The 16621-nt window shown below is 41.7% G+C and overlaps 1 protein-coding gene across 1 annotated transcript in view; it reads left to right on the plus strand.

Annotated features, from left to right (window-relative positions):
* The first annotated feature begins 446 nt into the window (after positions 1-446).
* The window catches only part of ccnyl1 (cyclin Y-like 1), a 36635-nt gene continuing 20460 nt past the window's right edge, over positions 447-16621 (plus strand). The window contains exons 1-4 of the mRNA XM_084085203.1: positions 447-1603; positions 9876-9950; positions 13085-13128; positions 15553-15653. Coding sequence (XP_083941329.1) covers positions 1444-1603; positions 9876-9950; positions 13085-13128; positions 15553-15653 — 380 coding nt within the window. The 5' untranslated portion in view covers positions 447-1443. The remainder of the gene's footprint in view (positions 1604-9875; positions 9951-13084; positions 13129-15552; positions 15654-16621) is intronic.

The following is a 16621-nucleotide window of genomic DNA, read 5'->3' on the forward strand; positions in this document are numbered from 1 at the left end:
TAGCGAGCTTGTAGGTCGCCTAAGGTCGGCTGTTTTCAATGTATACAGTATAGACCAATTATTTGTTTACCAACATTGAGACTGGATGCACAGGTGATTGTTTCATGCAATCAATTCTCAACCTGTTGTTTCGGGGTGCGCACCCCAACGCGTTGTGAGCTTGTAGATCTGCTATTTTCAAATATTTTAGTACTTTAAGTACATTTTGATGCCAATACTTCTGTACTTTTACTCAAGTACATTTTGAATTCTGGACTTTTACTTGTAACAGAGTATTTTTATATTGCAGTATTGGTACTTTTACTTAAGTAAAGAATTTGAGTACTTTTTCCACCACTGCTCATAGTGGCCTAGTGCCCTAAGTTGCTTCTTTTGTTTTCCTAGAACAGGTCGCTTGTTTCTCCCCCAAAACCTGGCAACCCTGAAGCCAACAGATGGTGGAGGGGGGGAACATCCCTGATTTTTCCAACCCGACGGGCAACGCACGGGATCCGGGTTAAAACTGTCCTGACGAGCACGGTACTAACCACCGACATGAACGCACAAGAAGCCCAACCAGACTTTTAACCTGGGCGTTCCTATTTAAATGTAATAGATTCCCCCCCCTCATTTTTTTTTATCAAACGGTTGGTTATTTTATCCGCTAAAGAAGAAGGAGGCGAGCGGACTGCGTTTGGGTTTCGATGGAGGCCGGAGGAGAAGCCTCGGGCTAGAGTTGGCGACGCGTCGGCGTCTTCTTGGGGCGAGTATTAGCGACCAAGAAAGGCGTCCGGTTGGCAGTCAAAGAATACTGTACATACCTGACACACAACATGTGTTATACAACACATAAGAACCTCCTAGGATACCAGCAGTAATACACATTCGTGCGTAAGAAGAAGTATAAAACAACATAAAGCGGTGCTAAAAAAAAGAAGAAGAAGCGAGCTCGGTAGTGAAGGAATGAATGAACAAACAAACAGACACACCGTGGGGACTGTTGGATAAAGAATGCCCGTTGAAGAAGCTGCTGCCCAGTATCTCTAAAGTGTTTTTTTTTGACCGTCGACGTTAAGGCTTGTCCGGCTTGTCCTGACAAAGTAATTAATCTTCAAGGACAAGTCCATTTATATTAACACCTAACATTGATTTCCCTCTCCCGCCGGCAAGACTGTGACTGCCAAGGCCGGCCTGTTGGCTCCTCCTGACGGGGAGAGAGGAAGCAACCGTCGGCCCGCACACACACACACACACACACACAGATGGACAGGAATGCGGTTCCTCCCCGGTGCTGCTGGGCGGCGGAGAAGAAGCTGCAGAACTAGAAGAAGCCGGCAAAGATAACGGCGTGTGTTCCTTTTTTGAAGTCGTCCATATTAACTATTTGCACTAATAATTAATACCCACCCACCCCGCCCCCCTTTAACAATAGCACCAGTGTTGTTTTAGAATACTACTATAACAATGGGGAACACGGTGACGTGCTGCGTCTCTCCGGAGGGGAGTCCCAAGCCGTCCAGGCAGCCGCCGGAGCGGCTCCAGGAGTACCAGGTCAGCACCGACGTGAGCGACGACAACACCGGGCCCTACCTGCAGCACATCAGCGACAGAGAGTTCCCCGATGGTAAGCCCGCCAGAGCAGGGGGTAGCTAAGCCAACAATGGCACAGGGGAGGGTGATCACACTGGCATGTGTGAGAGAGGGTATTTAAAATTATTCTTTCAAAAATAGCAGATCTACAGCTTGTATATCTGCTATTTTTGAATAGCCAAAGAAATCTAAAGTGACACAGATGCGTTCCAGGTCTTAATGGGTTAAATTAAGTCCCCTCACATCTATACACATGACACCCTGCACATAATTCTACATTCATTCAAACTTGCTCTGAGTTTAATGATCATGCGTCCTGTTATGAAGAAAATATTTCTGAAGAAGAAAAATAAATAGGTTATGTATAGCCTATGGACACTCTTGATGTGGTGTCATAATTCAACTTAATATTGATATGGCACACTCACTGACCCAATAAAATAAACATGGCTCTTCATGTCAAAAAGGTTGCTGACCCCCTGAGCCAGACATGCCTCCCTGAGCACTTGTTACTTACACCAGAACCAGTTATTAGTGTGGTGGGTGGGTTTTACTGCACTGATTGTCAACCTTTTTTGATTTAAAAAGCCTCTCCAGTTTGATAGGCAATTTGATACAAACTACACTTGCTGTGCATCCCATGCCTATAATGTGTTATAAACATACTTATAATGCATTGCAATCTGCTTTAGCCTGGGATCAACACTATCATAGATGTATCTTATCCTGTCTGACTTTTGCTTTCGCATCATAGATACGAAAGCAAAAGTCGGACTCAGAAGTATAAGCAAGGATTAATAAGTCATTATACATGTATAATGTGTTATGATCATTGTTATAAAGTATTATGCAGATTTATGAGTGCTTATATCTAACGTGTTATAAGCAGATTATAATGCTTTATATCTATGCTTAACTTATAACAACACAATATAGACATGGGATGCATAGAAACTGTTACCCAAACTTTTTATCTCTTTGATCTATTCTACACTGTAAAACCCTCAGTGTTTGTGTAACTCTGAGAGTGAACAAATGGGGGTCTATATAGTCTATGTACCCTTTTGTACACTCTGAATTACAGACCTGCAAGGGTCCAATTGGGCCCCTGGGGTCCTCGGACCCAACCTTGAGAAGCAGCAGATCACTGAACGTTTGTCCGCTTTTGAAGACACCTGGAAGGAGGGGCTGGACTCTTCTCTACATAACAGCACTCCTTAATTTAGTGTTGTGCCGAAATGGATGGGAATTCTGTGACCTCAGAGGTCGGCTGTGAAGATGCTTAGCTGATGAACTTGAAGTCTATCAACATCAAGCTCTACACACAGTCAAATCATCAGTGTTAATTTAACTCTGACAGTGGTTCCATTTGTAAACTGTCAGAGTTAAATTCCATTTGTCCACTTAAATGAATGATTTTATGGTGTTACCACCAAACGAGATGCTTTCAGGTGGAAAAGCCGCTGGTTTTTGTTTTACGAACTGACTAGTGTGATTCGTTTTAGGCCACACCTGCCCCCCAACTAATATCAGTTATATATCTGGTTGGGTGGCGCAATGTTATCGTTCCTCCACATGAAGGCCGAATCAAATAGCCTCGTCTCGCCAGTCGCTACAAGACAGAATAAAACATGGACATACCAGTACACTCACATTTATAGTTATTTTTAAAGATGAGTTGATGTGACTTGCACCACATCACAGGTTTTGTGTGTAGGCCACTCTTGACTGAGGGGAATCATTTTGGGGAGCACAATTTGCAGCAGCACAGGCTATGTCGATATCCGCTCTAGTCTCCGCCGCCCCGTGACGCAAGGTTACGTATATCCGCTTTAGACCGGATCAGAAGTCTCCAAAACCAGTTGATCCCAGTCTAGTAAGGCATTAAGACATTGACCCCCTGCCTGGAGTCGGTCACAGATTCTGACGAAACAACCGTGTCAGATAATGTAATGTTTTTTTCCGCATACAGAGATTCATGGACATGTGATCCAGATCCTCTGGGGTGCTTTCAGAGCAGCAGGGTTTGATGAGGACAGTCATAAACAGCTCTTTACTTCAGTTGACTTGACCTGGGCCTTCCCCTGTAAACAAATCTCTCTCTCTCTCTCTCTCTCTCTCTCTCTCTCTCTCTCTCTCTGTCTGTCTGTCTGTCTGTCTGTCTGTCTGTCTGTCTGTCTGTCTGTCTGTCTGTCTGTCTGTCTGTCTGTCTGTCTGTCTGTCTCTGTCTGTCTTCTGTTGGTTACATACAACAACTAGTTTACTATCCCGTCAGCTGAGCACACACACACACTCTTTGGCTATTGCCACTCTTGCTTGCCAGTCAGTCCCACTGCCACATGCCACCACTGATCTACTAACAAATTCCATTTGGCGGGTTCTTCTTCAGAAAGGCATTTTGATCCCAACGGATACATTCATATGCATTATATAATATAAATGAATAACTGCTACTTAACAGAAATGTGTGCTCAGTTTCTTAAATCAGCTGAACATGTAGCAGTGACTTATATGGATTAAATGTTAGTTTTACGGTATGTCATTTCATTCTGACCTTTTCACTCCACGGTTCTTTATTGTTACATCTTGTGCTCGGGTACATAAGAGTAAAACATAGTTCTGACAATGGCAGGTAATAATAAGTTATTATAACAATGTCAATCTAATGTACCCTAATCACACAATTTAACAATTTAGAATTGGACGCAACAGAGATGGAGAAGGGGAATTGTTTTTGTTTGCCCTGTTGAAAAAGATGCAGCATAATTTCCATAAATTCCATATCTAGATATAGAATCTTTTATAATTTTCATGATAATATATTCGAGGCTTTGTTTATATCCCATCTCTAAGGTGACCTTGGATGAAAGACACTTGTCTTTCTGCTTTGCATCCTTGTGTTTGTGTGAAGTGAAGTTGAGAATGTGATAAGTGGTGCAACAGTTAATCAAACTAATTGATTAATCAATTAAAATAATTGGGGGGGGGGGGCTGTCAATGAAGTTTATAGGGTTTAAATGATTAAAACAAAAATGATCCAAATTGTTTTCTTTTTTCAAAAAACGTTGATTTGTTGATGTATATAATAAGACACGCTTCAATTCAGCTTCTCCTTCTAGCCAGTGATATAATATAGACGGGCCTTAATTAATACAATAATTGCTAAGAAAGTAATCAGTAGTTGCAGCCATATTCACCTACTAATCTAGTCAAAAGCCTGTTTATTTATCAGTGGCTGAACAAGAACCAGCCCAAACTTGGATAGTCATGTCCACCTCTTAAATTCCACCGACGGCATTTCTGTGATTTACTTTTTGTTTTATCTAGACGGAAAAGATTTGTCTCCCTAGCTTCGTTTTCTAATAAACAAATTGTGAATGTGAAGTAAAGATAAGATAACTCTTCATTGACCCTTGAGGCGTGGCAACGTTTCTGGCCAGGGATATGATATAGATAGGCCTAATGTTTCAATAGATGGGGTGTGCTCTCCAGCAGCGCCAGGATATCATATTCTCTAGTCTAATGTATGGAATATTGATCCATTTGGGCCATAAATATTCTGATGCCACATTTTAAAGGGGTTGTAAGTGATATGTGTTTTTTCATTTCTTCTTCTTTCTACAAGCTCTGTATTCCGATAGCAGTGTGTTTGTTCAGAAACTGAGATCTCTGCCATTTCTCCTTCTCTTAAGCAAACATAAAATAGATTTTGAGGTTGGAATTCTAATTTTATCAGAGAAAGTAGTACCAGATACCAAATTTGGTATCCTGACCTGAAAATATGTTTTGTGTTACTGTTTAATGAAGAGCCGTACAGGGAGACACCTGTTACTGAACAAGTTTATACTCTATAGTCTATAGCAATGTGATCACTAACAGAATATAGAGCTATTCATCACTATTATCACTTACACTGCTTTTACTTGTATCACACACCTAGACTATTTTAACTAGTTAGTTTAGTGTGGACCAAATTAGTGTGGACCAGTTTAGTGTGGACCAAAATATGTGTATTTATTTGATATGATAATCTATGGTGTGTGCTGTGCGGGGGGAATTGGGAATTGGCATAACGCCTAAATTAATTGGGGTTAGGGTGATAATCTATGGACTATGGGCCCTATCGTGCTGCCTCACCCCTTAAGCCTAAATATAGGCATATATATATGCCTAAATAGCCGATCTACAAGCTCCCAACGTGTCGATGTAGATCGGCTATTTTCAAGATAGGGCCAAATATTATGTAGATAGCAGAATGACTCCAGAATCCTTTTTTTATCATGACCCAAAGGGAGGTAATCCCAGCCTTGGAAGAGCCTCACTTGGCCATGCTATGGAAGGCACTGTGCTATTTCTAGCCCAGTCAGTTTGGAGTCCAAAGGTCTGCTTATGAAAGACCCCCCCTTCCCCCCACCCCATCCCCAGGAATCTCCCCTGAGTATCTGGACTATGCAGACATCCAAGGCAGCTGCTGACCTCTTAAAGTATCTCACATATTTAATATAAGCAAAACCTACTGATGGTGTCTATGCATAGCAGTGTCAGAAATGGTGCAGGGGGTAAAGGGAGAAAGTGCCCCTGTAATCTCAAAGTGACTGAAATTAGTTTACATGTACTGGCTCAGGTAAATACTGTTACTGGTATCCTGCCCCTAAACTGCATTTTCAAGGTGAAAGGTTAAAAAAAAATATGTACACAAGCTAACACATAATACTATATTATAAGTGCTCAACACATTTTATTCATATATTTTGTATTTGTCCATCAAAAATGTAGTGTCTCTATCTCTCTCCCAAGTCTCCCCCCCCCCCCCCCCCCCCCCCCCAAGAGCTTTGGAATCCAAAAGAACTGGTCTAATGGAGTGTCCGGCCGTTAAAACGTCAGTCTGGCCTTCTGTGATGTGTGGAGGCAGATTGCGTTTGCAGTCCAAAAAGACGATAAAAGCATCTGCTCTGATTTTCACCTCTGATATATTCGGAGTCTGGAGTAGACGGGGGCCAGTGTGAGTCAAAGTGTGATTGTTTGCAGGAGTTCAGTCGTAGTTGTCGGCTCAGCTCGCCTGGCTCAGGCTCAGTGAGTGTAGTCCTAGTCATTTAATTTACGTCTGAGGGGATGATCACACCAACACATAAACCCTCCCTCCGGAAATCTCATTTGTAATTTATTTCAGGAGTGAGTCTGGCATGATCGTCCATTTGGCAATTTGGCTGTGGGCTGGAGTTGGGCGGGAGTAATACCGTTGACTGACAACCCCTTCAGCCAATCAGCAGTGTTCCCCTTCAGCCAGTGCATTTTTACCACCTCCAGACTAATGTGACGCAACGGGTCTTTTGAGACGGCCATGCCCAAAATAGGTTGACTTATTCGGATACATGAGTGTCACTGCCCGCCCCTGCCGGTTCTCTGAATTTCTATTTTTAAATAGGCTCCGTCATGATTAATTGCCCACATATATGAAGTTAAACAACTAAATTCTATCCAAACGATATCTTAAAAGTAAATTCCGTGCCTCAAAATAGAAGTCTGAGAGCGTTTTGAAGTTTAAAAGAGAGTAGAAAACACTGTTTTTGGTCGGCTGCACTCAGGCTGCACTTGGTTCCATTCGGGCTCCTCGAACTCACCACCTGACCTGATTGGCCAACTTTCGCTGTCAATCACAGAACGATGCGCGACGGCGCTGATAGGCACGTCCATTTGGTGAACGGGCTAGAAACGCCCAGACAAGCCTTCAAGGGTCTACACCATGAATTTTTACTTTTTCTTAATTTTTGTGTGTTTTTGGTCTCCCCCGCCTCTCTTCTGTTCCAACAAATACCCGACTTCGAGCATGCAGGCTTTCATAGGCTATCTGTGGTTTTTATGTAAATTGGTCTGAAAACAGTCCGTCAGATTTGTTCCCCCACCCTACGTCACGTCTGGGAACAATTCCTCCCGTTTTTCAGTTCTAACAAAAAAAAAAAAAAATCATTTTAATTTTTTTTTAATTTTTTTCTTATTTTTTTTTTTTACTTTTTCCACACAGAACCAGGACATAACATGCATACAAACTGGCTCAATTGCGCCCCGTGCCAAACAGGACAATGTGGTATTGCAGGTGAAAGTGCTTTATAAGCCAGAGAGAAGTTAGTTGGAATGAGTATATCTGAGGCTTGATTTAGGCTCAAACCTTTTGAAAAACGTTTGAGGGACATAAACAATATGATATCAAATATTATTATTATTTTTTAAATTCATGGTGTAGCTCCTTTCAGGCCAGACTCCTTCCTGAAATCAAATGGAAATGAGATTTTCCGGAGGGAGGGGCTTTACCAGGCTACATCACACCCAGTCGCTTGAAACACGCCCACGTTTTTCTAACATTTTATAGACGCACATAAAAGTTTAATATCCTCAACTTTTCAAGCGCATGGTGTGGAGTAATACCACTGTTTTGATGCTGGTAGATGTGGTGGTGGTAGGAACGGTGTGACAATGGCAAAATGAAGTCAAAAGTCAGCTTGAATACATTTTTTCCACATATCAGTCAGATTGAATTGATCACCGGGTTATGCACAGAGGTCCGCTCCACAGGCCCTGGTGCTATAATGTAATGTTTAGGCGTTTTTGAAGCGTCTGTCCTTGTATCAAAGCGTCTCTGGGAGTATAAATGTGGACCCGTGAGGCCATTAAAAATAGAGATTTTCAAAGGTCAACATTCATTATCTCCATGTTGTGGTGTTCCTGTGGTGTTCCTTAACCCATTAAGACCTGAGGCCGATTCTACAAATGCCTTCTAAATCAGTAGTTCCTAAACTTTTTTTGTGCCCAAAATGACATAATTCAACAACGTAGCTCCATGTCTTATGACTTAATTTACCGGTTAAATTGTTTTTATTTTCAGTTCTTTCGTTTCTATCCATCTCAGTTGTTGTTGTGAATTCTAAGTGATCTTTTTCATGAATTATATCTTTTAGTTTTTTGCATATTTGTCCCTCTTGTATTCAGACTTTCTAAGGAGTAGGGTATTTATTGGACGTACAGTAGGAGACATGTACTGTAATGTAGGCACAGAATTGCATAGACCTCTTACCTACCTGTAGGCTATATTTACTCATATGTAAAGTTTATCGTATATCGTTGCTGTCAGGCAGAAACCTCTTATCTCCCTATTCTAACTTTTTGTGTTTTTTCGTGAATGAATGCCCTACTTGAACATACTACAGCGTCACACCATGTTTTGAGCATGTAGATCTGCTGCTACATTTGCTAATTTGAATCCTGAAAACAGACATATGAGGTTTCCACCCGACAGAGACGATATAAATAAATTCACACACAAAACGTTTTAAGTGTTTCCACACTTTCCGCTTTGTCCAAGAACTTTCATTTTGGTGCATCACTACTGTGTGTAGTTTGATGTCTGTTGAATGTTGATGGCACAGGAAGCTGCTGCCAGTGCATTTGTGGCGCTAACAGAAACGAGAGCCATGATGCAGATGGCAGAGAAAGTGGAATCCAATTCACACCTGTCGCTAAATTTGCAATCCATATTCCGATATGTGGTCTGGGGGAAACTAGCGATCCGACCAGGCCTGTTTCATTTACACCTGGTAATTCTATGCGTTGCCAACTTGCCACTGTGTTGTGTCAACATTGCGATCGGATCTCACTTGTAATGCACACTATGCAAAACAGGCATGTAAGGAGGAAGAGGTGGCGAGTGTGTCTGCATGCATTGCCAATAGAAACAAACATGGCACAGGGTTCTCAGTTCCCACGGTCATGGAATTCCTGTAAATATTTTGAAATGAGAAAATCGGGTTTCCAGGCCTGGAAAAGGTTTGGAATTAATTGAATATTTTGGAAAATGTTTGGATATACGTACAGTACATAGTTTTTGTCTAACATTATGTGAAATCTATAACATGGTAGAATGTAGTGCTGTGCTGCACGAGCTGCGCGAGTGCGGCCTAATGTATACAGGACATCACGTGACAAAAAAAGAGTAGATCTACGAGCTAACAACAAATTGCACTGTGGTACGTTGTTAGCTTGTAGATCTGTTCTTTTTGTCACCTGACACCCTCGCTCAAGAGCCTCATTAATGCACCGTATGATTGCTGTAGGCCTGGAAATAGGATAAAATACTTTAGGAAAAGTTATGGAAAAGTTTTGAAAGCTCATTGTTAACAATGTGTGGGAACCCTGAATTGGCAGGTGTATGGTAAACTTAGTTGCAGTGGTGCTACAGTTAATCAAAGTAATCGATTTAATCGATTATAAAACATAATCTATAATCATTTTACAACGTGTGTGTGTGTTCACAGAACTGGCATGCGAGTCGAACCCGTCGGACCACGCCTGTGCTAGCACCATCTTCCTCAGCAAATCCCAGACAGACGGTGAGTTGTCCCGACACGAGAGAGAGAGAGAGACACACACACACACACACACACACACACACACACACACACACACACACACACACACACACACACACACACACACACACACACACACACACACACACACACACACACACACACACACACACACACACACACACACACACACACACACACACACACAGAGAGAGAGACATGAGACACTGACGCACACAATCTCACACAATCCCTCGACAAGGCAGCAGTGATTCACCCAGGCCGGGGGGAAACTTTAGTGTTTGATCCCATGATGTTCGCCTGACACTCGACACCCCCTGAGCACCATGCTAACACAATGGCTACATGATGTTATTCTCACAACACAGGTATAGGGCTGGCTGTCACCATTACAAAATGTAAGTTGATGGATGGTTAATTGTCATACAAATGACAATTTGTCATTCGCGATTTCATTGTGGTGTTTGGCCCTTAAGGCTCGTAATCAAAAATGTACAGATAACTGAAATTTACAAAGACTGCTGACCTATTTTATATATTAAAATAAAAATAAAAATAGTGGAAATAGCTGACCTACAGTACAAGCTTACAACGCATGTAATTATGTAATAATTGTGACAAGCCTAAACACAGGTTGTTTGTGTAGCCCACTTGTGACTTTAGTTGCTTTAACAATTACAAATATAAAAAAATTGCCCCACCCTCCAATCCTTCAAAACAGCTCTCAAAAGCTCAAACCTAGGAAGCCCTCACACAGGCAGTCAGGCACTGCCTCATAGCTCCCCCATTCTATTACTGTCTTACACTGCTAGAAACAATTGTACCTCCTGCCACCTCTCAGGGACACTGGAGCACACCATTCACTATACTATTGTATTGATAAGATGTAAACCTTATCGTTTACACCTTCTACATGAAATAGTAGTGAATGGGTGTGCTGCCGGTATCTTGTTTTGTGCTCGGTCATTGAGAAGTGGCCTGTAGAACTGTTTATAGCATAGTCCTATTATAAAGTGGTTTTATGGGGGGGATTTTCTGAGCCTTTATTGGATTGTCACAGTGGCGAGAGACAGGAAACGGGGGAGGGAGCAGGAGAGTGGCATGCAACAAATGGTACTCTGGCTGGCCCGGGAATCGAACCGGGGACTCGCTGTCGGGCATTGAAGCCTATCTGGGTCACCCAGCTATCGTGTCACCCAATATTGTCCTATTCTGAAAGCACCCATCGCCACCGACTCTGAACGTTTGAATTTCTGTGAATAAATTCGGAGGACAATGGCAATCATTTTCATACCCCTATATATTTGTTTTCCCAATGGTGTTGCGTGTTGAAAATGGCAGATGTACAAGCTCACAACAGATCGCATCGTGACACGTAGAGCAGAGGTCTTCAACAGGGGGTCCGGGACCCCTAGGGGGTCCTCAGAGCTACTATAGGGGGTCCGCCAAATCTCAAATCTTTTTTTTTTTTTACATGAACTCATTCACTGCCACTGACGTAATTAACCAATACTGCCACTGCCACTTTTTTTTTTTCTTCAAATTTGACCCAAAGACCAAGGAGATATGATTTTTCGAAGATCTAGACTCCCATCCTCTTCCTTGTTAACTTAAAACTTAAAACTTCTGTATCTCGGCTCCTGAGTACTTTTTTCTTTTCAATGAAAAATCTCTGGCAGTGGGCAAACGCAAAAAAAAAAGTTCTGGCAGTGCATGAGTTAACCACTTGAACCCTAGCATCCCTATTCTGAGGGGGAACATTAGCAGAAAATAGCAGATCTACAAGCTCACAACGCCTTGCAGCGCGAGGCGTTGTGTGCTTGTAGATCGGCTATTTTTGGCAAAGAGGTGTAGAGGGGAAAAAGAAAAAAACAAGTTTAATCTGAAACACACTTTTCTACAATATAGAGGGGGTCCCTGCTTCATCTCTCTCTCAGCTAGGGGGTCCTTGGGCTGAAAAGGTTGAAGACCCCTGACGTAGAGAGCTTATAGAAGTGCTATTTTCGTAATTGGTATTTCACAATGCTTGCTCATTCTGATGATGACAAAAGCCCAACATTAGGGACGCCAGGTTTAAAGTGGTTGAAAGACCCTTTTATTTCTGCTTTATCGGAGGACACGGACAGCACCAGAAAAGAGAGAGTGGATGACACCTGACACGCTGGGACCTGTGGTGGCCTGTGTGGTCAACTAGTTGAGCCTCTTTCATTTTGTATGAAGGCAGGCGTATGGGAAACACCTTATACACTCACACAGTACATATCGTTGCTGTCGGGCAGAAACCTCTCATCTCCATATTCTAACTTTTTGAGTTTTTACGTAAATGAATGCCCTACTTGATCATACCACAGCTTCACACAAAAGCATCAACAATAGTTTTGAGCTTGTAGATCTGCTACTGGTGCAACTGTTTTATTTGAATCCTGAAGAGTAACAGTTTTGGACATATGAGGTTTCCACCCGACAGACGATAGATTGTTGCTGTCGGGCGGAAAACTTGTATCTCCATATTATCTTCATGATTTGTCGTAAATTAATGCCCTACTTCATCAAACAAGAGTGTCGCGCAAAAGTAGTGAAAATAGCAGATCTAACAGATCTTGTAGAGCGGGTATTTTCACTATATATATATATTTTTTCTTTTCATAATAAAAAGGAACGGTTTGGACATGAGGTTTTCACCCGACAGAAATGATATACTGTATGAGAACAATCACTGCAGTGGTTGGTGAGGTTCTCTCATCATTCATGGGGGTGTGTGTTAGATCACTAGTTTTAGAAGTAAGTGGGGTTCGCAATTGGAAAGGAGAGGAAAATAAATAGATACAATTAATACCACCTCCAAATGTACGAATGAATGAACCATAGTAAAGTGCTTTGAGTAAGTGAGTACTTACTCTATTTAAAAAAAGCATTATTAATAATGATAATTATAATGTACATTTCAATTTCAAGATACCATTTTTGTGCTAGTTTAGCCACTTTGAACCTCCTGTCCTTCTTTTGGACATGTCATCATTGCCATAATTCGTCATAATAAATAAGTCGAGGCTAAGCGAGTGTTCAGCGACATAACAGCTCTGCATGCCTTTTTGGGTGAATTTTGACCAAATATTTTTCTTTCCCTTTTTCAGTACGAGACAAGAGGAAAAGCAACCACATAAACCACGTCAGTCACGTAAGTGTCCATATATAAACAGCTGTGTTACTCTTGGCTCTCGTTAGGACCGCCTAGAGATTTAATTTGAACCATGTAAGTTGTTTTTTGAGCTTGTAAACCGACCATTTTCACAGTGTAGCCCAAATACAATGTGTGATGATGATTTCTATATATATATTGTGTGTGTGTGTGTGTGTGTGTGTGTGTGTGTGCAGTGGTGTAAAGTAACTAAGTACATTTACTCAAGTACTGCACTTAACTACAATTTGGAGGTACTTTTACCTTACTGGAGTATTTCCAATTGTCTATAATTTGACCTCTACTCCACCACGGAGGCACTACATCTCGGACGCAAATATTGTACTTTAACTCCACTACAATTATTTGAAAACTTTAGTTACTAGTTACTTTGCAGATATAGATTATTACATTATAAAACATACATTAACCTCTTAAGCCTTATTTTATACCTAGGCTATTTGAAAATAGGCGATCTACAAGCTCACAACGCGTCGCATCACCAAGCGGTGTGAGCTTGTAGATCTGCTATTTTCAAACATTTTGATACCAATACTTTTGTACTTTTACTCAAGTAAATTTTGAATTCCGGACTTTTACTTGTAACAGAGTACTTCTACATTGCAGTATTGATACTTTTACTTAAGTAACACATTTGAGTACTTTTTCCACCACTGATATTGTGTGTGTGTGTGTGTTTATATTTCCATATTATTTGACCACCAGGCTACAGTATGCGTCCTTTGACCTGACAGTTTGTCCTGGCCTGTGGTGTTGAGTAGGGATTAGCTGTGTCGCTCTCTTTGACCTACTGACCTCCATTCCACTGTCTCCTCTCCTAAGCTCGGCTCAGCTGTTCGGCTAGCTCTGCTCTTTTTATTACAACCTTCTCACTTTGCATGCACAAGGACTCTTCAGCTCACTCACTGTGGTACATGCACACATACGAGTTATGGTTTTCCATTAACAAGCTTTTGTTGAGCTGGAGAGGCTGAATGGATACGATAAATTCCTCGATATTGCAAAAAAAACTAGTTTCCATGCTCGCTTTAGGTGGATGTTTTTGTTAGTCATGGAGGTTATGTTAATGGAATGGAAATTATTTCTTTGTCAGTTTTTTATACAGTTTTTTCTTTATTTATTAAAAAGGAAGCTATGGGTAGAAACCTGGAATTTGTATGTGGATAAATAATGATGCTGAGATGGGAGTTATGTATTTGAGACGAGCTGACTTGTTGTTATTGAGTTAAATAAAAGACCATTATTGGAGAAATTAAGCCTTCACAGCACGGAACTCTTTGAAATGAATGCCAGCATGGATGACTAGCTGTGTAGGAAGACAAACATAAGCGTCTTGTATTTGGGAATATATAGGTTTATAGAAATGCCAAAAGTTAAACAAACGATCAATTTAATTACAATGTGTGTGTCCTCTATATTCAAACAACAGTTTACTTTTAAAAGTATATGTGTGGGCTTGGTGCAGTGACATCGCCCTCCTTTTAACATTTTATCTTTAATGTCACAATCCAAATCATATCCATAACGTTACTGTCACAGTGTCTTTAGCCATAATTTGCCTTTGTTTCGTTTGCATAATAGCTCGTCATTTGGAAGCCAAACGAAGCTATTGGCCTTCACAAGATACATTCTCACTCTTTTCTCTTTACGGGGCGGCAGTGGCTCAGGGTTAGAGTGGCCGGGTAGAGTGAACTCGATCCCGGGCTCCCCCTGAGTTAGTGTCGAAGTGTCCTTGAGCAAGACACTGAACCCCTAATAGCTCCCGATGTGCAGGTTGATACCTTGCATGGTTTCCTCCGCCATCGGTGTGTGAATGTGTGTGTGTGTGAATGGGTGAATGTAATGCACAATCTATGTAAAGCGCTTTGGATAAAAGTGCTATATAAATGCACCATTTACCATTTTTCATATCGTCTCTCTATTGGAAATTGCAACTATCTGCTTCCATAACTCGTATATCAGGAATTCTGATTTGAGTGTTTGTATTTTATGTATATATCGCAAAAGGATATACCTGTATCAATAAAGGTCTAAAACAGGTTATGAACTAAACCATACTGGGACCCCTAATCTGCACTGTCAAATCCTCAGTGTCTAACTGAGAATGTACAATTGAACCTCGGTTCCATCTTTTTTTGGGGCCATTTCTGCCTTTTATTGGATAGTATTAGTGAAGAGAGACACAGTGAATGACACGCAGCAAAGGCCATCGGGCTCGGGACTCAAACCCTCAACGCGCTGTCCGGCTACATTGAGCCTAAGTGCCCGGACCGCTAGGCCTGCTTGTGTACTCTTCAAGAGTTCCAGACCTTTGTACCCCTGGTGGTCCCTGGACCCCCGCCACGTTGAGACGCAGTGAGGTAGATGAATAATAAAGTTGTGTTTTTTGTTGTGTGTGTGCAGACGTCTCCCGGTCCGCTCTCCAAGAAGTACAGCTCCTGCTCCACCATCTTCATAGACGACAGCACCGTCAGCCAGCCCAACCTCAAAAGCACAATCAAATGGTGGGTGGTTCGCATGAACGCATGCGCACGCACACACACACACACACACACACACACACACACACATTTTTCAAAAAATAGCCAAATAAATCTGAAGATGGCACATGTGTTCCCATTCTTAATGGGTTAAGCCAGCTTTATAGTGGCACTTATTCAGGCGGTAGAGAGTCGGTGTCTGGGAACAAAAATATCCCAAGGTTTTGATCCCCGGCTTCCTCCTGGCATGGTGTGAAGTGTCCTTGAGCAAGAAGACACTGAACCCCTAACAGCGAGCAGGTTGTGTGCCTTGCATGGCTGTCTCTGTCGTCCGTGTGTGAAAATGGGAGTAAAGAAAATTCAGAAAGACAAGCCTAGAAAACCACAGAATAAATGAACAGCCATGCCCTGAACCAGGGTTTCTCAAAGTGGGTGCCTTGACGCAAGTCCAGGGTTGCCTCAGGATACTTGATCATATTTGGAATTTATCAATGTCACTTCAGTTTCCCATTAAGACCTGAGGCGATTCTTTAATAAAAATCTAAATCCTAACAGTTTTTTGAAAAAATACCAAAAAAAAAAGTTTAAAGATTTTTCAAAACTAGCAGATCTACAAGCTCATAGCGCGGCACTCGGTGCCGCACTATGAGCTTGTAGATCTGCTATTTTTGAATAGCCAAAGAAATCTAAAGTGACACAGATGCGTTCCAGCCAGGTCTTAATGGGTTAACCACTTAGAAACTCTAAACGGACCTGAGTTAAACTGTACTTGGTGCGTTCTCTTTCAGTACACCAAGTCTCTTCACCAAAAATAGCAGATCTACAAGCTCACAACGCGTCACAATGTGACGCGTTGTGAGCTTGTAGATCTGCTGTTTTTGGTGAATGTTCCCCCCCAGAATTGGAATCCTGGGGTTTTAAGTGGTTAAACTCCAAGTATAAAAGTTATTTTCAGTCTGTCCTAATGGAAACAAATATTCTCTTCAGTTTTC

The sequence above is a fragment of the Gymnoscopelus microlampas genome (assembly GCF_963454915.1).
Source record: "Gymnoscopelus microlampas genome assembly, chromosome: 17".
NCBI classification, from domain to species: domain Eukaryota; kingdom Metazoa; phylum Chordata; class Actinopteri; order Myctophiformes; family Myctophidae; genus Gymnoscopelus; species Gymnoscopelus microlampas.